At 47.6% G+C, this 27,579-nt stretch overlaps 1 protein-coding gene across 3 annotated transcripts in view; it reads right to left on the reverse strand.

Annotated features, from left to right (window-relative positions):
• PIK3C3 (phosphatidylinositol 3-kinase catalytic subunit type 3) overlaps positions 1-27,579 on the reverse strand; it is a 242,291-nt gene that overhangs the window by 180,715 nt on the left and 33,997 nt on the right. For 2 of the 3 annotated variants that reach the window (XM_088476574.1, XM_088476573.1), the window contains exons 5-7: positions 26,601-26,627; positions 23,962-24,048; positions 14,581-14,676 (exon numbers count right to left, since the gene is read on the reverse strand). In XM_088476574.1, the coding sequence (XP_088332700.1) occupies positions 14,581-14,676; positions 23,962-24,048; positions 26,601-26,627 (210 nt within the window). The remainder of the gene's footprint in view (positions 1-14,580; positions 14,677-23,961; positions 24,049-26,600; positions 26,628-27,579) is intronic. The other variant, XM_088476575.1, reaches the window with a different exon arrangement.

A 27,579-nucleotide genomic window follows, 5' to 3' on the forward strand; every position in this document is an offset into this window, starting at 1 on the left:
GAGCACTACAAGACTTCCTTCTAGCCTCCAAACATTCAAGCGTTCACTGAAAACATACATTATAAAATTCCAGAACCACCCACATAACCTTCATAAGCTATTCTACCCACTTACCTCCCTTCTAAACAGTTCACATAAAACTTACATATGTTCTCTTTCTACACTCGCACAACCCACTGACCCTAGGCCAACGTTTAGTTTATAGCCCACCAAGAGCCTCAGCAAACTGGCTGATCCATTTGCAACAATTAGTTCTTATCCTCACGTATACAATTCTATTCAGAGTATAAGCTTGCGAGCAGGGCCCTCGTACCTTCCTGACTCTCTATTATTATCAAGTCTCATTTTATTATGGTTCTGTTCTCAATTGTAAAATACAACGAAATATGTAGATGCTATATATGTTGGGTACATAAAAGGTCGAGGGGTCAGTCCCACCGACCTATCTGATGATTAGTAAGTGAATATACACTTACCAATTGTCCGCCTGAAGTGTCAGGCCTGACTTCACAACATGGCGGGCATTTAAATTGCCCTCCCAGTTGAGTCACTTACCAGCGGGTCCCTGCAACATGTGTACGGGCGATCGGCAGGTCGCCAGTACACACCAGCAGATGCACCTATATTGTTTATAGACCTATCGGGGGTACACACTCACCGACACGCTCAAGATATATCGGCATTAATCTTGAAGTACATTTGGATGCACACTTTTGGATCTGGAAGTGGAGGGGACAGAAGGCATGTGTGTGCGAATAAAGATGAAAAGACCTGCGGTTAAAACCTCTACAAACCAAGCAAAATAGGTACGCCAAACCCGGTGATAGCTCCTCGCCGAAGAGGGCTTCATAGAATCAAGCATGTGCCGAATTACCCTTCTGGAGAACCCTTTTGCTCTCAAGACAGATGTCTTATGAGCCACCCAGTCAAATCAAGACGGGCCAGATCCAGATGAAAGCATGGATCCTGTGACAGAAGATCCGGCCACAGAGGAAGCCGCAGTGGGGCATCTATGATGAGGACCAGCAGGTCTACGTACCACACCTTTCCATGGCCAATCTGTCACCTCCAGGATCACTGTGCCTCCCTTCACTTGAATTTGCAGAGAACCACAGGAATCAAAGAGACTGGAGGGAAGACGTATTTGAGTCCGTCTGTAGAGCCCATTTACCTGCGCAATTGTCCTAGCAGCTTAAGAAGTCCACCTCCCAATTCTGGACTACGGGGATGAAGACCGCTAACAGAGCTGGAAGATGACACTCCCATAATAAAGAATGCGACTGACCACCTTCACAGCGCCGTGACTGCCGCCTTGGTGGTTTATGTAGGTGACAGCACTTGCATTGTCTGATTTTGCTTTAACCGTCCACCCCTGGAGAAGAGACTGAGCCTGGCAAAGAGCCCTGTATATAGCTCGGAGCTCCAGGATATTGATGGACAGCTGACTTTCCTGAAACGTCCAACGACCCTGGAAGGTTTGATGACACATCACCACCCCCCACTCCTGAAGACTTGCGTCAGTGGTGAGTACGAACCAGCCTTGGATCCTTGTCCAGGTGCGGGCGCTTTAGCCACCACAGGAGAGTGAGACGAACCTCTCTTGGAAGATTTAGCGTCTGCGCCTTGAGGTTCCGGTGAGACTTGTTCAAATGCGCCAGAATGACCAGCTGCAGAGGCCGGGAGTGGAACTGTGTACTCCACCATATCGAAGGTGGAGACAAGAGACCCCTGGATCTGCACACAGAAGTATATGGACACCCGACGGTGGCTCAGGAAGGCGCGGATCATGAATTACAGAGGAAATATCTTGTCTGCTGGGAGGAAGACTCACTGAGACTCGGAGTCCAACTATGCCACTGAGTGGAGCATTTCCTCAGAAGGTGTTAAGGTGGATTTCTGCCATTTGATTATCCACCCATGTGACTGCAGAAGCTCCACAGCCAGCTGGATGTGATCCCCGAGAACAGTTGGAGACTGGGCCAGGAGAAGAAGGTCGTCCAAATAAGGCAAGTTCCGGAAGCCCCTGCAGCGAAGATGCGCTGCCATGACTATCATGACATTCATAGTGCTTGTCCATTACCGCAAATCTGAGGAAGCGTTACTAGCTGCCTCGGATGGGAATATGTAAGTAGGCATCTGGGATGTCCAGTGAAGCCATAAAATCCCCTTGCTCCAGTGCCAGAATTATGAAGCCAAAAGGGATTCCATGTGGAATTTGAGTTTTCGGAGGAACCTGTTCAGCTGCTTCAAATTGAGAAATGGGCAGAAACGAGCCATCCGGCTTCTGGACTAAAAAGAGATTGGCGTAGAAACCCAGTCCTCTCTGAGATGGTGGAATTGAAAGGATTACCTTGTCGGTCAGGAGGGAGCAAAATAGACGCCTCAAAAGCTTCTGCATTTCCTGGCTATGCTGGAAGGCCGGTGGAAAAAACAAAAAACGGGCCGCCTCGAACAGGTATTAAGCTGCCTCCCGAAAGTCTTCCCATGTGAGTACCTGAGCTAAGCCGTCCTCTAAAGCATCAGCCCAGTGCCCAACAATGGTCAGGTTCACCTTCTCATGGAATACCCCAGAGGCAGAAAGTACAAATTCTCACATGCACCCAGACCACTCAATGCTGTAAGAAGTGGGCAGATAGCGCTCAACCAACCAGGTAAAAATAGCAGGAAGGAGCTATAAATATAACTTGGCTGCTAGGAGGAGACAGGAGCCCAGTGTTTCTGTCCCTGAGCTGTGCTAAGGCAGGCTATGTAGAAAATGGCCGCCCAGCATCTCAGAGGTGGCAAGAGGGGAGGATGCTGCAAGGGGCTTGCTGTCTGTGAAGGGAAGAACAGCCCAGGGTTAGGGGAGGGGCTAACAGGGGGCGCCTACCTCCACCATCTGGCCGGACCCCAGGACAAATGGCCACCTGCTGTATTTGGAGTCTTTGAAGTACATGGCCAAAAACACTAAACCCAGTGCTGCAATCATCGCCGCTGGGGCGGTGGAGCAGCAGTGGAAGCGTCCTATAGGACGCCTGCCACTGCCCACTCAAGTGAGAAAAAAAATAAAATAAAAGTAAAACGAACCATGGGGGACCACCTACGGCAAACCCCCCATAAAAATAATGCCAAGCTCCTGCCGGCACCAAACTCAAACTGGCTGTCGGTGGCTGGGGGTGGAGTATAGAAGAGAGGTTAGCTTGGGAATATATACTCAACTGTTTGGTGCCCAGATTCTCCTCTCCAGGCTATACCCAGTGTTATCCAAGTACCCCGTAGTGGAGGACATTATTGCTTGCTACAGATTAAAGCAGACTTTTTTGCAAGTTTCTATAACATATTTTCGCTTACAGAACACAATGGAACTCGTTTACGAGCGCACTGATTTTTCACCTGCGTGTCTAGATCAGGGGTGGCCAAACCTCAGCTCTCAAGACGCATGAGGCTCTTTTGAGCTTCTAATGCGGCTCCCGGCTTGGCAGACCCCCATTAGTACTGAGAACGCTGGTCTCTAAAGCCATCAGAGACTAAAGAAGCCTCTGATCGCTTCAGAGGCCAGCGTTACCAGTAATGAAGTGCACGGGTGACGTCATGACCTCACCCGCGATGTGAGGAGGGCGCGCGTCTGCTGGACTCAGTTGGATCCAGCAGGCGGTGGAAGCAGCAGCAGCGACGGCAAGACTCAGGAGCCCTGATGGCGTGGAACGGTGCCAGTATGAAGTTAAGTTTCTTCATAGGGGTGTGGGCGGGGAGGGGGAGCTAGTGCTGGGGGCACTTCCTTAGGGGGCAAGACTACAGGGAGCATTGCAGGAGGGGCACAACTGCAGGAGGCATTGCTTAATGGGCACAGCTACAGGGAGCATTGCAGGAGGGGCACAACTGCAGGAGGCATTGCTTAATGGGCACAGCTACAGGGAGCATTGCAGAAGGGGCACAACTACTGGGGGGTATTGCATAATGGGCACAGCTACAGAGGGCACTGCATAAGGGCCACAACTAATGGGGGCATTGCTTAATGGGCACAGCTACAGGGGACATTGCGGAAGGGGCACAACTGTAGAGGGCATTGCTTAATGGGCAGAACTACACGGGCATTGCATAATGGGAACAACTAGAGGGGGCACAGCATAATGGGCACTGGCATTCTCAATGTATTTTATGTGGATCTGGATTTCAATATGTATTTTATGTGGATGTATATTTTAAATGTTTTTTATGTGGATCTGGCTTGTTTGTGTATTTTATGTGAACGTGGCTATGTCAATGTTTTCTATATTGCTCTGGCTTTTTCTTTCACTTCAGCAGTGAAAAATGTATATTGGGAAGATTATGTAAAATGTGTATTTTGAATGTCCTCGGCTCGCCCCCCAGCATCACTAAAAACGGGGGCGTGACACAAGGTCATGCTCCTGCAAATGTCATACAAAAGACGTACGCACAATGGGGTGTGGCCTTGTGACAGCTAGGCCACGGCCCACTTTAGCCTGCGAGCGCATACTACCGGCTCTTTCGCTTCACTACATATATTTTTGGGCTCTTTGCCTCCGACTGGTTGGCTGCCCCTGGTCTAGATAGTCCTCCAGCGCCCTTCAAGAAGGCGCTCTCATGACACCCCTGCGTAAGAGGCACACAGCAAAAGTGGAAACATGACATCATCAATACATACCCCATACTATTTAATTGCATTTCCATGGCTTAACTTTATCATGAATAGGTTTCTACATTACTCAGTTCAGTTGTTTAGCAGAGCTCCTCACACTGGCTATGGAAATAAATATTCCATGATCACTGTCTGTGTTAAATAAATTATTATAAAACATACAAAATGATTGTTTTTTTTTCCCTTCCGGATAATGGGTCATCGGACAGGCGATCCTATTGCTGTACGGAGACCGTTATGATAAGCAGGCCCACATTCAGCTGCGCGGTACGGGGGACATTTATCTATAGATGAACGACAAGTAATCTCCTGGTGCGCTGTTCGTCATCGCAGACAGGTGACAAGGGCACAGCTGCAATTTACTTCTGCAGATTGGACAGGTGATCTTTTAACCGTTATTAAAAGTGCGACACGTCCCCACTGACAGGCGCTATATTATTTACAGAGACGCAGGAAATGGCTCAGAAAGTTCTTATTAGAAACCAGATAAAATTAGTCAAATATTGACACAGTGGGGACACGGAGAAATGATATCCTGACATACAGAATCCCGACCAGGGGCTGAAGGCATTGGGCAGAATTTAAAGCAAACCAGAACATTTCTTGTAACAATGTTACGCGCAAACTAGGACACTTTTCTTACCATTTCTGGACGGGTTTTCCTTTTTTGTTTTTTTATGCAATGTAATATTCACTTGGACCAAGATTTAATTTGTTGAAATAGTTCTGTACAGAGGAGGCATACTGGTAAAGTAATTTACCTTTATATAACAGCCTACAAGCAATCTTCCTAACCCACTCCTCAAATAATCTCCCACCCAGTATGACCATCTATGCTGCCACCCCTTTCCTTTAGATTGTAAGCTCCCGCCAGCAGTGTAATTTTTGCCCCTGGTCTCCTATCCTTCCCTCAAAGGTTCTGATAGAGCGTTAGCTCCTAGGCACAGACAACTCACGATGAATTGCTCCCTGATCTGCCCCCTCACTTCTCCCGATTGTCTCTCCCAATTATAACGAGTTGCTCTGTCCTGCCCTCGCTCTGCTATAATGTGCCATTTTTGTTACTGAACGTGACGTTATGCTGTATGCTTTGTATAGCACTGTGGCATTTATAAATACATTATTACAAAATCACATCGGAATTCCTCATGACAGTTCCAAGTATAGAAAGTCCCAGAACGTTCCGGGTGTTTCAGTGTTTACTGTATGTTACCAATTCCCATTTATTGGTCTCTGTACCTCCTCCAACCCACCACAATGATTTGCGCAGAGGGGAACGCGTTTCCCGGAACCCATGTCCAAAAGGGGTTAGAAAGAAGAATGACATTAGCGGGGAGGGGGGGGGGGGGGGGTGTACCTATGGCTGCTTGTTACTGATTGTTACCACTACTGCCAACGTGCCTGATACCTTTACCATCAATGGGAAACCTACTGGACATCACTGGGGACTTACGGTCATCTTATAGTATGTTACTGTTGCTGTTGAGGATCTACATGAGCATTAGTTTTATGGTCTGGCCATTAATGCATCAAAGGATGTCTCACTCACCATTAATAGGAAATCTTATTGGACATTACTTTTACAGATCGGCGTGTTACTTTGCGTAAGTGAAGCATATTACAGAGCATTACTGTTGCTAAGGTGCAACTCATTGCGTTTCTCTGCTACCGATGGGCATTTTGGAGGTGACTCAATTAAAGGCTATGTGCCGCACATGGCGATCAGGAAAAGCACACCATGACCCGCCAGCATCTGCAATTTTGCCTCCCATCCACAGGAACCTCGGCAGTATTGTGACTAACGTAACCGGCTGACATGTGCGCAGCCGAGCATCACTGCGATGGCACATGGCGTGTAACTGATGTGACCCCATAAGGTATTTGAATAATAACTAGGATATGATATATTGCTGTGCATGTTCACTGGAATATTACACGGTGTTGGGAATTGTTGCTGGTAAATTAATCTAGCTGTACTGTGGATTCCCAAAGTTATACCAGGGAGTCATGCTTGGGAGATGGATTTACAGTGTTGGCAGGTATGAAGAGAGAATGCGAGACGAGCGGGGGTACGTGTACTTTTATATGTAGAAATCACATAACCTGCACTTAGGACAATGGCCCTCATTCAGAGCCGGACGCTCTGAGCAGAGCGCTCGCTCTGAATGAGGGCCGTCCTCCATAAAAATGGAGCGTCCTCCTGGACGCTCGTATAGCTGTGGGTCACCACCCACAGCCTATACGAGCGTGCAGGTTGATGGTCGCGATGGTCTTGACCATCGCGACCATCGCCACTGCGAGCCGGAGCCTGCGGTTGAGTTTCTCAACCGCAAGGCCCGAAGTGATTTTGCCTCTATCAGAGCCAAAATCACTCCCACTGACATCACTAGTGATGTCAGTGGGCCGGCTTCTGACGGTAGGCGTTCCCTTGGGAACGCCCCCGTCTGGGAGGCACGCCCCCGGCGTGCTGTCAATCAACATCGACAGCACGCCCCCTTTGATCAGACACAACGAGCGAAGGAAAGTCCTTCGCTCGTCGCGTCTCGCGCATGCGCACGACGGAGCTCCCTCCGTCGTGCGCATGCTCAGTGCACACCATCGACCCACTTGTGAGGCCCAATATCTGCAAGGGTTAACTCCCTTTAAATTTCTCCAATTGTCCAATATAGGACACCCGTGGTATATTGAATTCTTTAGGAGTAATCCATCTCGTAGGACACCAGTATAGGTACCCAAAAGAAACAAAAGTAGTGCATATAGTGTAGCACAATTTAATACAACATATAGAACTACAAGAAAAAAAATGTTTGCATTCATCCCATGGACGAGGTATCCCACAGTGGCTTAAAGGATCACAATTACCGGATAGCAGAGAGAATTGTCAACGGGCAGCCCTCAGTGAGCGTATAATGTAACACATCAGTGTCAGTCACGGGTACGCCACTGGTCACCGCGCTCTTTCCCGTTTATCCGGATGCAAGTAATCTCTGCTGCCACCTGGTCTCCCTCGACTGTCTGACGCGATTCGACCCCCGTACTTGTTAAGATGATCTCGTTTCAGTTACACGCAAGCAGCCCGGTGGAAGCTTACTTAGTCACCATAGCAACGGCGTTCTGATCCTTTAAGCCACTGTGGCATACCTCGTCCATGGGATGAATGTTTAAAAATGGGATTTTGGTACCTGCCGGTAAATCCTTTTCTCTGATTCCACAGGGGACACTGGGGGTGCTTACGCTGGGGTATAGAGGCGTGGATAGCTGGAGCCGGCACTTTAAATAATTTAGAAGTGTGAAGCTCCTCCCTCTCTATGCCCCATCAGCCCTCAGTTTAGAAAATGAAGACCGAGAGGAGATGGAGAACAAGCGGAGTAAAAAGGAGAGAACACACAATAACTGAATCATACAACATACGGAACAAGCCTAACAGGCAGGCGAAGAGCACAGAGGTGGGCATCCAGTGTCCCCTGTGGAATCAGAGAAAAGGATTTACCGGTAGGTACCAGAATCCCATCTTCTCTTTCATCCACTAGGGGACACTGGAGGTGCTTACGCTGGGGACTTCCCAAAGTTTCCCCATGGGCGGGAGCGCTCTGCGGCGCCTGCAGAACAAGGCGGCCAAAACGGAATGCCGAAGTAGCAAACGTATCAAATTTGTAAAATCTGACAAACGTGTGCACTGAAGACCCAGTGGCCGCACAGCACAATTGTGACGAGAAGGCTCCTCTACCGGTCGCCCACAGGAATGAGCCGAAATGGACGAAGGAGGCCGACGGTCGGCACTAACATAAGCCTGCCGGATCCAACCTGCCAAAGTCTGCTTAGATGCTGGCCAACCCCTCCAAACAGCATCATAGAGGACAAAAGGCAACCCAGACTTACGGATGGACGCTGTCCTGGCAATATAGATGCGGAAAGCCCTAACCACATGCAAGGTAGAAGAACCACCAGAGCCCTCCACCAACAATGGTACCACAATAGGCTGATTGATATGGAAAGCCGACACAACTTTGTGAAGGAAAGCTGCTACCGTACGGAGTTCCGCCCTATCAGAATGAAACACAAGGTAAGGTGGCTTATAGGACAGAGCACCCAATTCCGAAACTCTACGAGCTGAAGCGAGAACCAGGAGGAGTACCGTCTTCCCAGACAGGTACTTAAGATCAACCTCCTCCAAAAGTTTCAAACCTGGGCGACTGAAGAAACAGAAGCACTATGTTTAGGTCCCAGGGAGCTATTGGTGGTACAAAAGGAGGCTGCACTCGTAAGACCCCTTGAAGAAACGTCTGCACCTCAGGAATGAGGGCCAATTTCTTTGAAAGAAAATGGAAAGGCAGAAAACCTTCACCTTTAAGGTTCCCAGACGAAGGCCAGAATCCAGACCCGTCTGAAGGAAAAACCAAAACCGGAACAAACGAAAAGTCCTAGACGGAAGACCCCGACCGGAACACCATGAGATATAAACACGCCAGATGCGATGATAATCACAGCCGAAATTGGCTTCCTGGTGCGTAGCATGGTGGGAATAACAGTGTCTGGGATTTCTTTGCGTTTTAGGATACCGGTTTCAAGAGCCACCCCGTTAAACGCAGCTGCGCTAAGTTGGGGTGTATGAAAGGGCCCTGCTGTACAAGCTCCGGTCGCAGGGAAAGGGGCCATGGATCATCTGACAATAGGAACCGAAGGTCCGAGAACCAACTTCTCCGAGGCCAGTTCAGAGCCACGAGAATTACAGAGGCTGACTCTTGTTTCATTCTTTTTAGAAGACGAGGAAGAAGCGGAATCGGAGGAAAAAAGGTAAACGAAGTCGTAGACCCACGGACTTGTCAGAGCATCTACTGCTTCCTCCTATGGATCTCGAGTTCTTGACACTTATACTGGGAGCTGACGATTCAATCGTGACGCCATGAGGTCCACCTGAGGACATCCCCATCAACATATCAGCATGTTGAACACGCCTGGATGAAGCCTCCATTCCCCGGTATGGATATCCTGTCGATTTAGGTAATCTGCTTCCCAGTTGTCCACACCCGGGATGAATAACGCCGACAGCATTACTGGTTCTCGGCCCACCGGAGGATCCGAGTTACTTCTCGCATAGCCATGCGACTCAGAGTCCCTCCTTGGCGCGATCGATGCAAGCGAAGGCCGTTGTGTCGGACTGAAATCTTACCGGACGAGCCTTTAGAAACTCTGTTGCCTTTATCAGAGCATTGCAAATCGCTCTGAGGTCCAACACCTTTATGGGCCACTTCTGTTCTAGAAGGGACCATAGACCCTGGTAACCAGACTCAGACGGATCTGTCGATGTAGAAGCAGATGGGACCCTGATCCCTGTGCTAGCAGGTCGAGCTGAAACACCCTGGAGTGGAACCGGCCAAACTGTAGTGCCTCTAAAGCAGCTACCATCATCCCCAAGAGACGCAGACAAAGAAGCATTGACACCTTCTTTGGTCTGAGGACCAGCTGAACTAACAACCGGATATCCCTGGTCTTGTCTGTTAGAAGAAAAAATCCTCTGTGATTCCGTATCCAATATCATGCCCAGAAACAGTAGTTTCTGGAACGTATTGAGATTCGGCTTCTTGAAGTTGATTATAGAACCGTGTTGGATTAGAGTGTGATATGTCAGTAAGGCATGATGTGATAGAAGAGATACCAATGGAGCCTTGAGTAACAGGTCGTCCAAATAAGGGGTTATATTCACTCCTGATGACCAAAGGAGGGCGATCATGACTGACATGAGTCTGGTGAAGATGCAGGGAGCCGAGGATAACCCGAACGGCAATGCCCGAAACTGATAATGATCCTTCAATATGGCGAAGCGCAGAAAGGCCTGGTGTGGGAACATGGAGAAAGGCATCCTTGATATCCAGGATAGTAGGAACTCCCCTGGTTCCAAGCTCGCTATGACTAACTGCAGAGTCTCCAGTTTTGAAACAATACAGAATCAAGGACTTGAGGTTTAAGATGTGTCTGACCGAACCATCCGGTTTGGGCACTACAAACAGGTTTGAGTAAATCCCATACCTCGTTGATGCTCCAGACCTAACACAGATGATACTATTAGAGACTGGATTGCCTCCTATAGAACCCTCTTGTCTGCAGGTACTGGCAGACTCATAGTGAAGAACCGAGGTGGAGGGGGGACTCGAAGTCTATTTTGTACCCCAGGGAAATTAGTCTCCACGGTTCTAAAGAGGTCTGGTTCCGAACTTGTTGAAATTTCTGCAAGCGGGCTCCCACCGCAGGGGACCCAGGTGGAACGGAAGAGTCATGCCACCAGTTTATCAGCTGGTTTAGGCCCCTGTCAACAAGCAACAGTGTGTGGTCGACCTCTACCTCTGCCGCTTCTTGCTTGTGTGGGAGCACCTCTGGCTCTACCACAAAAGGAATGTGGCGAAAGAAATGAAATCAAGGTCCAGTGTAAGATCTTCTGGGAGATGGAGCAGTAGACGGGAGGAAAGAAAACTTACCCCTCCCCCGTGTCCAATTTTCGGGCCAAAAGAAAGTCACCAATGAATGGTGAACACTCCGCCGCACGCTTGGATCCTGCATCTGCTTGCCAAGCGCGCAACCAGAGGGTTCTGCGGGCTGTCCCTAGAGGCTTCTCCCAGGTAAACTGCAGACACACGTATGTGTTCTAGTAGACGTAATTCTGCTCTGGAAGGAGTTGGGTCCAAACCTGTATCAACTGGTCAGCCCGGCAAACCACAGCCCTGTTAACCCAGGCGGTAACAAGGGTAAGTCTATGTTGAGCTTCCACTGCAGTATAGTAATTTAGTACAGTAGCTCCTGTACTAGAAGTGCTGTTCTCTTAGAGACGGGAGATTGACGCATCTACATGAAGAGACGTTTCCCATTTTTCCAACATGGACGATGGAAAATGATAGCTAGCCGGAAACAGACGTGGAATTCTGAACCACTTATTTGGCTGTTTCCAGGTCACAGAAAGCTGCTGTGACAACGGAAAAACAGCCGGGTACATGAACTAATTCATACTCTGGGACGCAGGAATTATATCCTTAGGTAAATTGAGGATATAACTAACTGGCAAAATTAGAGATTCCACCCCGGGAGAGGCGGACTCTAACTCTAGTTAATGGTGTGAATAGGAGGGTACAGACACCGCTGTACCCATAACCTGTACCACGGTGTCTAGAGATCTGTTTAATCCAGCCACCCTGGGAGAAAATAGTAGACGCAGATATGCGTGTACTGATAACCAATATTGAGAGCTGCGTGTCTCAGCTAACTGTGACGTTAAGTCCGTCATAACTCCTACCATGTCAGCGGCCCATGGAGGTGAGTTAGTAACAGCCATAGATGGATCCAATGTTATACAAGCGTCACATAACGTGGATCCAGCGGCATGCCCGTTACACTTAGAACAGACAAACAGCTTTGGAGAAGCCTTTGTTCTGCTTGACATTGATACACACAGTCACTCAGAAGGACACACTGAAAACATAAGGCTGGTCTGGGACACAGAGGAGGAGATACACCCCACTTCCCTCCCACAGATTAGACTCCCTGCACTTTCTCACAGCCTTCTGTACCAGGGATGTAGGGCTAATGGTTGTGCAGGAGTCCAGCCTTCTGTAGCCATGCAGCTGCACTCTGCCTTCAGGAGGGAGAGAATGCAAGCATTAAGTTTTGCAAAATATGGCAGGCACGCTGTTTGTAACAGCACTGTGCCTTAGCAGTGTGAGAGAGACTGCGCTGGGTAGCTCCGCCCCCCGCGTTATCAAGCCTGTCTGCAGTCTGAAATGGTTGCCCCCGTCTAACGGAGGAGCTCATTGTGCAGAATAGACTCAGCTGAGTCCTGGAGTGTTCAGCCCTGCAATTCACACCCCCTCCGTCCCTCTGCAGCCCTTAGCAGCAAGCAGGGACTGATTACAGCTTATTCTTGTATGCCCACGCCTGAAGCAGCGCAGAAGCGCTATGTACAGACTGGGCGGCGAGCGGGCGGGCGGCAGGCGACGTGCACCGGGGGGGTGCAGGTTGGAGTTCAGCCCCGCAATGCACGCCCCCTCCGTCCCTCTGCAGACCTTAATGGCAAGCAGGGACAGATTACAGCCTATCCGGCTGTTCTCTTGTATGCCCCCGCCTGAAGCAGCGCAGCAGCGCTATGTACACACTGGGCGGCGAGCGGGCGGGCGGCAGGCGACGTGCGCCTGGGGGGGTGCAGGTCGGAGTGGGGAATGCGCAGCAATACTCACTGCGCTCCCCGGAGGCTCTCACAGCATGCAGCACACTCTTCTTCCTATTAGAGCTGTGCTGTGGCGATAAGGAGCTGTCAGTGCTTTTGTAATAAGCGCTGTGCACTCCTTCCTGTTCTACTAAGAACAGGGCGCCAGGTACCCGGACCCCACCTTTAGAGAGGTGGCGAAGGGTACCTAATATAGTGTAAAAGGTGTACAAAATAAATCAACCTAAATAAAAGAAAATAATAAACATATATGTGCTGCTGGATCCGGAGCAGATTGTGACCAGCTCCATGAGGCACATTTTCTAAACTGAGGGCTGATGGGGCATAGAGAGGGGGAGGAGCTTCACACTTCTAAATTATTTAAAGTGCCGGCTCCAGCTATCCACGCCTCTATACCCCAGCGTAAGCACCTCCAGTGTCCCCTAGTGGATGAAAGAGAAACAAATAATTTTCTTGTAGTTATGTATGTTGTATTAAATTGTGCTTCACTATATGCACTACTTTTGTTTCTTTTGGGTACCTATACCGCTGTCCTACGAGATGGATTACTCCTAAAGAATTCAATATACCACGGGTGTCCTATATTGGACAATTGGAGAAATTTAAGGGGAGTTAACCCTCGCAGATATTGTACTAAGCGCAGGTTATGTGATTTCTACATATGTTTGATACATTTTGTGTGGTGAAGGTTTAACCTGCTGCTGTGTTATAGTGCGCACAGATTCACTCTTTTCCACTAAATGTACGTGTACTTTTGTGGATGAGGAAGCCGCAAGTGGCAAAGTATCAGATCATCTGCCCACCTATAAGTCCCCTGACACATAAGTGGTGAGACCCCCTCTAAGCCAGGTACTATAGCAGTGTGTCACTGCAGTGAGTACTCCATATGCAGCGAGGCCCATGGGAACCAGACCCCTTCATTGTACCAGTGTCCGCACAGCGGCAGACTCCGGTGTACACCACGCAAATCACGCTGTCTCCAAATTCGCCCTCCTCGCACAGTAACACATAGCAGGACATTTCAGGACGATTTGTTGTGCATACGTGTGAAACAACATGACAGACTCATTACCCGGCGTTTAATGCTTCACCCTGATAAATGATCGAAAAATGCTTTCCAACAGGAAAAGGTCGACCAAGGTTAATTGCTGCCGTCTAAGTGGCGGATTCTCTCTTGCAATCCGTTCAGACTTGTTTCTCCGGCGGAACGTGTCACTAGCTGAATACAGCACACCGAGGACACGAGCAGCAATCAGTTCTCTGTATATCGGGGGATAACAACACGTACGCGAGACAAGTTACTGAGGACTTGGTCTGTGAGGGTGCGGCTGTCAATCACACTCCATGTGATATACTAATGTCCTATGCCCGTGATGTACTAATGTTCTGTGTCCGTTCGGCAGCCCGATCTCCTGTGTTCATTTAGCTTTTTGGCTAGAATGGTAATTTTGTTTAGTTTTTCCATAAATGGAAAATATAGGTAACAAGTCGGCAATTTTTTTTTTTCTTTTAGCTCCATGTAATTTATTCATTGGATGATAAAAAAAAAACTGCTAGCCGATAACATAGTAAACTATTGATGAAAGCGATCAATCTTGGTACCCTGAAAGCATGGGGACCGATAACAGCACCCTCTTATACAAACAGAACGATTACAGATCATTGGTAGCAAATTTAAAGTGACCAGACGTCCAACAAATCTGAAATGCAAATAAGAGTGACCCTGTGGTACCTTCTCGTAGTACACGATGCCATACTCCTTCTCATCGCTCTTCACACAGGGGAACTCCACCATCAGGTACATAAAGTTAGAGCTGCGCTTTTCGCTCTGTGACAAGAGGATGAAGAAGGAAGATTACAAGTACAGTATATCCTAGTGCGCAAATCAATGCTGCCTATACAAATGAGTATCACCGAACCTCACAAAATTAGGTGGGGACTGCTGGTGATTTTTTATTTGGAACATTTCTTATCGCAATGAGTGCCTGATTCAGACCCGCTCGCGAGTGCTGAGCGCTCGCAAGCGGGTCGATGGTGGCCCAGTGCGCATGCGCACGACGGAGCCGGCTCCGTCGTGCGCATGCGCGAGACCCGGATAGCGACGGACAAAACGTCGCTCCGGGTCTCATACCAAAGGGTGTTTTGCTGTCGATGTTGAGTGACAGCGCGCCCCCTTTGGTGGGCATGCCGGGGGCGTGGCTGCCCAGACGGAGGCGTTCCCATGGGAGCGCCTACCGTCTGGGGCCAGCCCCACTGACATCACGAGTGATGTCAGTGGGAATGCTTTTGGCTCTGTTTGAGCCGAAAGCACTCCAGGGCTTGCGGCAACGAGACCCTACCACAAGGGTCTCGTTGCAAGCCCGATGGTCGTGATGGTCTTGACGATCGCGACCATCTTCCTGGCCGCTCGCTATAGCTGTGGGTGGTCACCCACAGCTATACGAGCGGCCAGGAGGCCGCACTAAAAAACAAGAAGGTCGGCCCTGATTCAGCGCTCTGTCAGAGCGTCCGGCTCTGAATCGGGGCCAGACTGAGGAAAGGGGACTACTTGTACTGTGTACCAACTTTTGGGATCCCTACCATCTAACGGTCCAGTACCATATTACCTCTGCCCAGTGGTGTTTTATTTGTCGTTTGTTTTTTCCTCTTTGTTTGAGGACTTGTTTGTGAATACATTTTTGAAGGAAGTAGGACCTTTTTTTTTGTGATTTGGAAAATAAAAAACTTTTTAATGTCAAATCCAAGGTGGTGGAAAATCCTACTTCAAAGAACCTGGGATATGCCCAAAATTCAAGGAGAAATTCGTGAGTGTGAAATATAGGGGCAAACCCTGAATAAACTAAGAGGGTGATCAAGTTAAAGACATTGATTAAGAACATTAAGTTACAAGTTTTAAAGTTGTGAGTCAAATGAGTGGGGGGCATTTGACCATTTTATTAAATCTCACTTTGACTGAATAGGATTGTGGTTTTTATCTTGGACGTCATTTTATGCTTAAAACAGGGTTACACTATTATATATTGCTGTTTCCCTTTCTTATGTGTTTTGAGAATCACCACCGAATCACAATCTCCATTAAATAGGGGAGTATTATTTTCTTGTCATATTTGTTACCTCAGAGCCATTACACCGGTTACTATTTTGAATAAGGAAGATTATTTCATGGAGCAGGAAATCCGCAAAATCGGACAATACGGCAAAAGTATAAACCATTTAAAAGCAAAGAAATTGACATTGCGGCCACTGCAGAACATCACTTGGGGCGCGCTAAAACGGACTGCGCCGGATCTGTAACAGAAACACTATGGTAGCAAAGGAACGCCAAAAAGGGGTATATAGAACTTGCTCTATAAGTATATAATGCATCAGATAATAATATTATATTGTTATTATTATCCATGCATTTATTTCTGTATTGCCAACATATTACACAGCGCTTTAAGGAAAACGTGGCGCTTATACTCTCAAGACTCTATCTACAAATATATTTTCTAATAGGATATCAGCACCAGGAGGGCACCAAAACGAACACGGAGAGGACATACAAACTCTGCACATATAGGGGGTCATTCAGACCCGGTCGTTAGCGCCGATGCGCTCGGACCGGGTCGATGGCCCCCCACAGAGCAAGCGCACGACAGCGTCGGCGCCGTCGTGCGCATGCGTGAGACCCGCTACGACCGACAGTGCCGGTTGTAGCGGGTCTCGATCCAAAGGGGGCGAGCTGTCGATGTTGATTGACAGCTCGCCCAGTTTGGAAGGCGGGCCGGGGGGGTGGCAGACCAAACGGGGGCGTTCCCATGGGACAGACAGAGCAGAAAGCTCTCCAGGGCTTACGACAAGGGAGACCCTACCCTAGGGTCTCGTCGTAAGCCCCGATGGTCGCGATGGTCTTGACCATCGCGACCATCACCTTAGGCGGTCGTAAGGCTGTGGGTGTTAACCCACAGCCTTACCACCGCAAAGGAGGACGTCTTGAAAATTCAAGACGTCCTCCCCTCATTCAGACCGACCACACGCTCTGTGCGACCAGCTCTGAATGAGGTCCATAGTGTCCTGGCTGGAATTGACTATTTGACATTAATATAAAGGAAGCTGCTTTAGTTTACAAAATATTCTACATGAAGTAACTGTAGTGACAGCTTTGCAGACTTTTATTTGGTTTACACAAGGTGCCCAGAACAGGAGCCTGTAGCCTGCAGATCTGCCAGGGAATCGCCTGGTCCCAGCCCCGGCCCCGCCCCCTTTTGGTGAAGTTGTGGTGTCACATGTGCGGGAGCTGGGGCCAGCCCAGTGTGCATCATTGCCCTGCAACGTCCCTATCCCCATTACACTGGGATCACTGGGTCCCGATTGTGTATTGTCTCCTATCCTTACTCTGCTTCCCAAAGCCAAGGGGTGTCGTACAGAACCCCCCAGCACTGTTCAGATCAAGGCTGGTAATCCCTGGGAGGGAAAGACCACAGAGCTTTTCTCAGAATGTCACCCAAATAAGGCTCCAGCACTCGCTGAGCAGGCTGGTACTTGTTCATATTGTGCCTAGGGGCAGTGCCATAGGCGTCAGTGGTGAGTAAGATGCCTGCTGAAAAAGCTTTATGGTAAATAAATAAAAACAAATTGGTATTATGTTGTTCTATGTGGCTCCCCTTCAGCTATGGAGTAACTATAGCTCCACTTATGTCTAATGGTAGAAGAAAGGTCCCCTCACCCTCTGATCTTTGCCCTCCTCGTCCACCCTCTTGCTGCAATAATCACAGTGGGGAAGCCTGGGAATAGAGCAGCCGTTTGCGGTGACATTTTCCGGACATCGATCCCGATTCAGAGATGGACGCAATGGCGATGCGGTTGAGTGATCATCAGTAATGTGCGTACGCTTTGGAGTCGCAATGCACATGCGTTAAGGTCAATTACCGTCGGCGATCGCAGTGACTATATTCCCGCAGGGTGATAGACAGTCAGGGACTGTTTGGGGGAGGTAACGGGGCAGTGTCGCCGAAAACGCAGGTGTGTCGCTTCCGTTTTGGGGGCATAGCAGATATTTGACTGACTTTACACACCTGCGGCAGAATAGAAAGAGGTATCGCCCACCTCACATAAAATACCAGCGCAGAATTGTGATATATAATTTTGCCATTGTCAAATCTGACTACTTCCCTCTCAAACCTTCTGACAAAAATGAATTAAGTTAACTTTCACAACTGTTACAAAATGAATCCCGAAATAACTGAGACACTATATTGATACGCTGACGCCGCGTTGAGAACCTGCTTGAAACATTACTTTCCATTTAAATGGCACTTAGAGACCATTAAATATTTAGGAGTCCAAATTACTAGACAATTCCACTGGCTGTTTCAGAATAAATCCCCTACAATTCCCTAAAGTACCAACCAATCAGCTTCTAACTGACATAATACAGGCTGTGCTAGAAAAATGACGGTTAGCAGCTGATTGGTGTATATGAGCGACTTCTCCACTCCAGGAAAGAGGAACTCAACTAACACTACGTGGTTTATTTACTAAGCCTGGGCTCTAAAACCTGTCGCTTCTGATTGGGTTTATGGCCAAAATTTAAAAAAGGTCAATGCTTTTACTAGCAAAACACAGCTATTAAAAGCATTGCCCTTTTAAATTTCAGGGCATTAATACAAGATTGGAATTGCCAGGTTTTCAGACCCCGATGCTTAGTAAATAAACCCCTACATCTAGTGGATAGGTCTTAGTGCAGCTATTAAGGTAAATGTCCTCCCCATACTCCTCTGCCTATTCCAAACATTAGGAATGCGGAATCTTCAAGTCTTTAGTTTTATCCAACATTCCTTTGAATAGACAACCTAAAGACGGACTGAAAGTACTCCAGAGATTGAGGGGTGGGGGGGGGGGTGTGTGGGTATTCCCCATTTGAAACAATATGGTCTGTCTGCGCATTTGGCTCATTGCATAGAACTTCTAATGGAGTCCGGCCTTCAATAGAGGCGACAAGCCTCAGTATCCCCTCTTCTATGGTTCCAGCATAATGTAAGACCCGAATCTGTAAACAGTCACCCACTAGCTTCTCATTCCCACCTGGGACAGCTCACACAGGCTTTTCGGGTTGTACACCTTTAGGGTTTTCATCATGGATTACCAATGTCATTACAAATCTTAATGACCTACCCTGCATAAAAATTCAACACCCCCCCTTCAGATGGAGTCGGTATGATTTACCGGTCATCCCGGCAGCAGTGGAAATCCTGATCGTCCTCAGGTAAGTATTAGCTAACCTAATTCTACCCCCTAACCCTCCCTTAGGGGTGCCTAACCCTAACAGCCCCCCCCAATCCCCCCTCTAAGTGCTTAAACCTAACCCCCCCTTCCCTGCTGCCTAAGTCCCCCCGGGGGGGGGGAGGTGCCTAACCCTAACCTCCCCCCGGGGGTGCATAACCCTAAACCCCCTTCCCCTAGCCTAAACCTAACGTCCTGGGGGGTGCCTAACCCTAGTTCCCCCCCCGGGAACCCTAAACCTAAGACGGCTATCCGCGCTCGGCGTCTCTTCGATCGGGATACCAGGCGTCGGGCTCCCGGCGTATGTCGGCATATCGACGCCTGTCTTTATACCCTTGCCGGGATATGACAGTCGGGAAGTCGGCTGTCGGGATTAGGTCCGCCGACTTCCCGACTGCATACCCTTCAGACACTCAATATAAATTTACCATTAACCATTTCTGCACTTTCAACTCTGGTAAAGGTAGATTAAATAGAAGTCCCATAACCATTCTAGAGTCATGTGGTCTAAGTCTGTCATTTATAATGAGCCTAGCACCAATGGTCTGAGTTGTCAAGACCCTCATGAGCTTGCTTGGGAGGAGGACCTTAGTGAGATCCTGGATGGGGAAGAATGGGAAGACACAGCTTCAAGTTCCAATTGTGTCACTACCAAAAAAACGGCTACTGGTTATCATATGAATGGTATTATATCCCAGCGTTACACATCGCCTGTGGGAGAGTTTGCTATAGTGATGAAGCATCTATATTGTGGCCTTGCCCTAAGCTCTCGCCCTTACAGCAAAGACAGGTTAGATACCCTCATTCCTGCACATCGATATTCCGCTGTCTCCATCTCAGCATTTTGCCACAATAAAATAAAGTGCCATAGAATCGGCTGGAGCTATATTTATCGACAAGGATGTTATGTCAACATGCAACATTGCGCATGTCGACTGCCAAAAGGTCAGCATAGCATTTTAGTGCTGAATTTAGGTTTTGGGTTAAATAGTGAACATATCCACATTTCAGTATGTCAACATGTTACAGGTCGACATAACTTCCATTTCGACATTGACTGCCAGCATTCAGAACATGCTAACATTCTGTTGACATATCATACCACAGCCCTATGGAGAACTTCCTATATATCAGGATATGCGGCCAGAAATTGCAGCAGGAGAGTCTGATACTAATTTCACACTGATCTCATGGTTCTCTGTAACAAGTAAAGTGAAGGACCCGGACTTATGTGTCACCCACCGATGGTCTAATACAGCTTATACAGTATAACTTTATCTGTAACCTTTCATCGCTGACATTTAGTATTGTACAGCTCATTATCAAGAGGTTCCAGTAAAGATTTTATAAGGCCGTTTTTAAAGATCTGGGCTAATAAAAGTTACACAGTAAAATAGAGCTTAATTAACATGAGAGGAGGCAAAGCTACCAGGACAGAGTGAGTGAGTAAGGACCTTGTCCATATACAATGTGACTGCAAAGTTATGTGCGGAAGACGTCATACAGATCCTGGTGGGGAGAGAGAGAGAGAGACACACACACAGAAAGAGAGACACACACAGAGAGAGCGCGAGAGATAGACAGAGAGAGACACAGAGAGAGAGAGACACAGAGAGAGTGACAGAGAGTGTGTGTGTTCACTTATAGGCAGAATTAAATAGCCATAGAGGTTTGCTACACATACAGTAGGAAACTCACCTACTCATCCTGACTATGATATGATCCCACTTACAGCCCAGAAATGACGGCAGTACCTGCTGCTAATCACAGTGCAGGAAAAGCAGATGAATTTGGTTGGAAGCTGGGAGCCCTCAGCCTCCGTGAGGTTATCTTCTGAATGCAAGACGTCTCAGTTTAATACCAACTATAATCATCTGGGAGACTGGCCTTTGCAGAGATGCGTTAGGAGCAAACTAGATAATAGCATCTACATTGCTGTGCAAATACCAATGTGTTACCTTTAAACTACAAATAAATATTGTACACTGGGACTACAAAGTCATCTAACGGGAATTTAAGAGAAAACAAATATATCTTCATGTGACGGAGGAAAGGGAGCTGTGAAGGCTTTACATGGCTTTTGAAATAAATGAAGAGAATATATGAAATGACCATATATAACAAAGGATCTGCTACTGACATGAATACTATACATTAAATAACAGTGTCACACATCGGCCTGCCAGGCTCAGGTACCTGACGCAACACTGCCATCATGAACCTAGTGGGTCACCGCAATTCCTCTATGTTGTCAGTCCCTTCAGTCTGCCATGTGGGTAGCATTCCTGAGTCGCCTCAGCATGGGAGCCGCCATCTTGGCCAGGTCAAATGATGTTTTTTCCATAAATTAGGTCCGCAGTTTAGACCACCTGACTTCTTCGGCCTATAGGGCGCCCTATTTAAGCCAGGTCCTGCGTTCTGAAGTTTGCCAGAAGAACATCACTCCAGTATCCCTGACTCTGCAGTTCTGTTCCTGTTCTGGTCACCTGTGCGGTTATCACCAGCGCCGCAGTTCTGTTCCTGTTCTGGTCACCTGTGCGGTTATCACTAGCCCTGCAGTTCAGTTCCTGTTCAGTTCACCTGTGCGGTTATCACCAGCCCTGCAGTTCTGTTCCTGTTCTGGTCACCTGTGCGGTTATCTCCAGCCCTGCAGTTCTGTTCCTGGTCAGTTCACACCTGTGCGGTTATCACCAGCCCTGCAGTTCTGTTCATGTTCAGTTCACCTGTGCGGTTATCACCAGCCCTGCAGTTCTGTTCCTATTCAGTTCACCTGTGCGGTTATCACCAGCCCTGCAGTTCTGTTTCTGTTCTGGTCACCTGTGCGGATATCTCCAGCCCTGCAGTTCTGTTCCTGTTCTGGTAACCTGTGCGGTTATCACCAGCCCTGCAGTGCTGTTCCTGTTCAGTTCACCTGTGCGGTTATCACCAGCCCTGCAGTTCTGTTCCTGTTCACTTCACCTCAGCATTAGCTCTGTTCTGTATAGCACAGAAGCAGCGGTCACCAGCACAGACAGCAGTACTCTCTCAGGTTGCAACTTAGCAGCGATGTCTCCAACAACCAGCGCAGACTCCAGTACTTTCTGCTGAGAAGACTATAGCGATGTCTCCAACTACCAGCGCAAATTCCGGTATTCTTGCTGCTGCAGCTTAACAGTGTCGTCTACAGTCACCATCAGACATCTGTACTCTCCGCTGTCACTACTACAGCGCAGACTCTAATTACCAGCGCAAACATCAGAACTCTCTACTCTACAATAAAACATTGTTCCTACTTATTAGAACTGTCTTCAACATCCGGCATTTTGTTGCGGACGTCCTCTCTGTACCAACTGACTAGAACAACGCTATCAGTATTCAGCCTGTTGCATGTTGCCGCCTACCATAGGTACAGATGTGTTCAGCTACAGCTTTGCCGATCGTGCTACAATCATGTGCACACATTACACCTTGTGATTACCAGCAGCAGCATACGCTACGGTACGCTATGGCGCGCACTGCGATCGCACCATGCAATTCTATGGAGGCGCTGGTGTGGAACGCAATGCGCGGATACGCTCTCAGACGCACGCCACGCAGCATGGGTGGCGCGATTTGCTGCATACGCAGCAACGATGTAGCAAAACACATCTGTACGCTCCCTTTAGTGGTCCAGCTCCCAGTACCTATCACCTCTGTTCTACCTTTAATGAGGAGGAGCTTCGTAAAGCCCCCTAGCTTCCATCGCTCCAATCACGCACCAACCAAGCCTACAGTCCCTCAAGTGAGTTCACCCAACCCTACAGTCCCTCAAGTGAGTTCACCCAATTCTACTGTACAGAAATAAATATATAAATCCTTGTGTTTTCACTGCTGTTCAGCTTTAAATTTGCAACCTTTCTTGAAACGCTCTGTAAGTGAACATGCTAAACTTCCATATATTTCATACCTTCGCGGCAGTACAATGAAATGCTGTGATTCGCCCACACCAAGCAGTGGGTGGTGTTGTCATGATGGCGTGATTCACAGCGAATTGTGTTGTAGAGGCACGGTCCAGACCGCCAGGGAAGGTCCAGATCGCCAGGGAATAGGGGGGGGGGCATCTTGGAGTATGGCCATCGTAAAAGGACAGGTAGCCCAATCTTAGTCTACCCCTTGTTAAATTAGTAGATCTGCTTGAGACCGATAAAACAAATGTGGTGAGAGAGGTCTGTGTGATATGGAGTAAGCCACAGAGAAGGCGAAGATGGACTGTGATGACGTGTGGAGGTTATACAGCAGCCCTGGACATCTGACCATTGTTATTAGGGGTTCAGCCATCCTGCCAGCTCTGTTGTGTTGGGTTAGCTCCATGCACTTAGACGCTTCCATATGTGGAGCGAAAGCTGAGATCTTACAGACAAAATGAACACTTCAGTCCTCACTGTAACATAAGGAGATGCACTAAAGCCTTAGAGAGTTACAAAGTGGAGAGTGATAAAGTACCAACCAATCGGCTCCTGTCATTTTTCAAACACAGCCTGTAAACTGACAGTTAGGAGCTGATTGGTTGGTACTTTCTCTCTCTCCACTTTGTAACTCTCTAAGGCGTAGTGCATCTCAATGAGTTAGAATTGAATAAAAACCCCAGCAATGTGTCCTCATTCTAATGTACAATGTACTGTGTCAACCAAAATCGATTCACCGTTTGTCTAAGTAAAATTAAAGTGTCCACTACAGTAAATCTCATCTTCTTTTAACCAATGTTACATTCCCCTGAAAAAGCTTAAAAAGTGACTTTTTACCGATCTCACACAGTGGAGACAGGAGTTTATTATACGTCGGGATCTTCAGCAGCCCCGTTATAAGGTGACGGAGGTGTCCGGACACTTACCTCATTGATCATTTCAATCTCTCGGAACGTCAGTCTGTCCAGCCAGTCCACTTTCACCATGTGACCTTGCCGATGAGCCTTGGTCAGCTGAAACGCAGAGTGCACACAAGTTAGGAGCAATAACCTCTCCGTTAGCACAACGGCACATCACACGTCACGAAGCAGAGCGGAGACGGATTGTTACTCGGCCAGTTATAGAGCACTTTTATATTGTCTTGCACAAAGGAAAAGCATTTATAGACGTGTTGTAGGTTGTTGTAGCTTCCAATCTGCTTGTTCTATACTGTGTAACAAACCTCCGTATAAGGGGACATGCACTTGGTGCACCCTTATGGCTTCTCCAATAATGACTTGTTAACCTGCACATGTTTAGGCACAAGAAAAAGGAAACCGCTGTTTAGGTGCAATTAAACCATAAGGCATTTGCCGGTAACACGAGTAATATATACCAAGCTACACCAGACCTGAAAGCACTGCTATAACGGACAGAAATCTGCCACGATATCCCAAAGTCTGTTGTGCAATGCCACGTACACTATATTACAAGCAAAGAAAATGAAGAGGAACTCATTGCTATAATCATCCATTCTAGGAAAAAAGTCTACAATAGTCGCAACTTAAATGCTAAAATCAGCTTCTAGGGATGTGGGACAGACTATTAAAGAAATATGGCAGTGGGCCCCTAGAAAATAAAATCCTGAATAAGCAAGTAAAAACAAAATCATGCAGTTTAGCCTCTGATAAATGATAATAGGTTTAAGTTCAGTTTCATTTTAGCACTTCTGTACCTGCACACAGATCATTGTAAAATGTGCACTAGACTGAATTACAGAGAGGGAGTCAAAGTAAAATACAGTTTGGGGCATAAACATATAAAAACACCGGTCATTAAAAAATAGCAAAAAAAAAATCAGACTCTTAAAACACAAACAACAACTAAACAGGTGGAATGTTTCATATCGTAAGAGAGACATTTATCATAGTCCCCACACTGTCCGGTTTTAAGGTTGTAAGGAGCGTTAATCTGAGGCACCAGTGGGCAACACAGGACCACCCATTGCTCACATCCTACTGCGGTTTAAAAACTAGCATGGTAGCCTACTGTTCACCAATAAAAAACTCCCTAGGAGCTCAACTGAAGGCTTCCCATGATTAAGCACAGAAATATATCAGTTCATTTTTATTATCGTTAAATATTAATTATATCACTTTCCAAGTCCCCACAAGACGCTACCTGTTCCCTAAAGACTATAAATTCTTTAGTCCATATGTAAGTGACTAAGGGGTCTATTTACTAAGCAGTGTTAGGAGACAGAGTAGAAAGTGATAAGGTGCCAGCCAATCAGCTCCCAACTGTCATCTCACAGGCTGTGTTTGTAAAATGACAGTTGGGAGCTGATTGGCTGGCACCTTATCACTTTTCACTCTGTCTCCTAACACTGCTTAGTAAATAGACCCCTTAATGTGAACATTATGGGCCTGATCCAGACATGGACACTGCAGTGTCTGCGCATTTTCCCGGTATTGCTTCTGCAACTTCATGCAAATGCTGCTACAACCCCTTCCCTGGTGTACCGCTGTGTCTGAATGTGCATAAAACAGACCATTTCCGTGCAGCTGCATAGCTAGCTCCCTACCGTGGCAAAGGAACGCTCAGCATTTCTGAGAACGTGCCTCTTAATCGCAACTGCGACTCTAAGTCACACTGCACATGGTCCGTGCGCAAACGACGCACGGTATAAAAGAAAATCTCTTAACTGTGTTTGTTATCAAAATTGTATGTGAATCAGCTTTAGGCTTTCACAATATGACACCCTTGTAAAATGTCTGATATGTCGCTGGTTATTGTTACCCCGCTTCCACTACCAAGAATATTAAAAATAAAAACTACAAAAACACCCAAAATTGCCTGTGTGGTCAACTCAATGTTCCTAATACATGTATATAGTGCTAGCAGTACATAAAACCTTACCCCTTCACGTCAACAATCATTTGTCATCTTACTTTCTGTAAGTGTTAGCACACATGCAGGTTGGATCTTGGCAGTGAACACTTGAGAGTAGTAAATACCATGCCACTCTATATCAGCATATACACAAAGCTTTTACGTACAAAGCCAAAGGCGGCAGACACAAACACACACAATAAAAGTGTTAGAGACGTGCTCAGAAAAGTATTGTCAAAATGCAGAATGTGGACCAAAACTATTCTAAATCAACTGATTTGGGTCAATATTTTCTAGGACTATTGTGCATATTATGTATAAAAACCCATTTTGGAAAGAGAGAGATATTATGGCATTTTATGTTGAACATTGCCAACACACTAATAAACGTTGTAATCTTTATTTTCCAATAACAATATGTGACCTCCACAGCGGAAGCAGGGCAATTGTAATGGATCTATTCAATAGGAAATAGTGACATAAATGAACATCGCTCTCCAACAACATGGCTGCTTCCACTGCCTGTAGACAACTGTCACACCCTTATTTCTGTGTGACCACACACACACAAGGTGAAGCACCACGTATTTAGTGAGACAGTTTAATGCACCACACAGATATCCACTAAACACGTCCAGGACAGCAGTCCCCTCACCTCACCCAGTGCAATGTACATGCTGTAACCAATACTTACTTCCTCCACTCGCTCCTTATCAGGCTCCTGCATTAAAGAGAGTTTATTAACTAATGGAAAACACAGCAGGGAAAGCACAATCGTCTCTCAAAAGCTGCTTGGGTTATATTCAGAGATTAAAAGTAAAAAGTGAAAATGAAAAAACCTCAAACATCAGCAAATTCTCTCATTATGTTAAATTCCAGTGATACTAACGTGAGAGACAGCACAGGCAGCCATTGTGTGGGCTGAAGGGATATTATAACAAGGATGGAGGCTTTGGGTTCACTACTCAACAACTGCCTCGTGGACCTCAGGCTGGTCTAATAAATTTGAGCTCATTCTTTTGACTAGCTGTCCCGTCTCATATATTGGCCATTAATACCACTTTCACACTGCCAGCAGTAACCCGGGTTATGTCACGTGAACGCGCAGCAACCTGGGTTATTGTGCAGTGTGAAAGGGCCAGGTTGAAATAACCCAGGTAGAGCGACCCGGCATTTCAGCCCTGGTCACAAGCAGGGTTAAACATGGTTTCAACCCGGATCTCAATGCAGTGTTGGACGGGTAACCCGGGTCGAAGCGACTAGAGTCCCGTTCACAGCATAGGAAGAGCCGGCTCAGCACGTGATGCCGTTGATATCATCGACCCGGCAATAAGCCAGGGAATCTGTATGATTCCCGGCAGCGGCAGCCCGACAGATGAACAGATCCTGGCAGCGGCAGGCCGACAGCGCTGGAAATCCCGATCGTTGTCAGGCAAGTAAAAACTAACCTAACCCCCCTAAACCTCCTTAGGTGTGCCTAACCCTAACCCCCCCCCCCAAGTGCCTAGCCCTAACCCCCCCCTTCCCCACTGCCTAACCCTAAGTCCCCCCCGGGGGTGCCTAACCCTAAGTCCCCCCCGGGGGTGCCTAACCCTAAGTCCCCCCCGGGGGTGCCTAACCCTAAGTCCCCCCCGGGGGTGCCTAACCCTAAGTTTCCCCCGGGGGTGCCTAAC

Source organism: Taudactylus pleione, unplaced genomic scaffold, assembly GCF_031769625.1.
Source record: "Taudactylus pleione unplaced genomic scaffold, aTauple2 ptg000189l, whole genome shotgun sequence".
Classification (NCBI taxonomy): domain Eukaryota; kingdom Metazoa; phylum Chordata; class Amphibia; order Anura; family Myobatrachidae; genus Taudactylus; species Taudactylus pleione.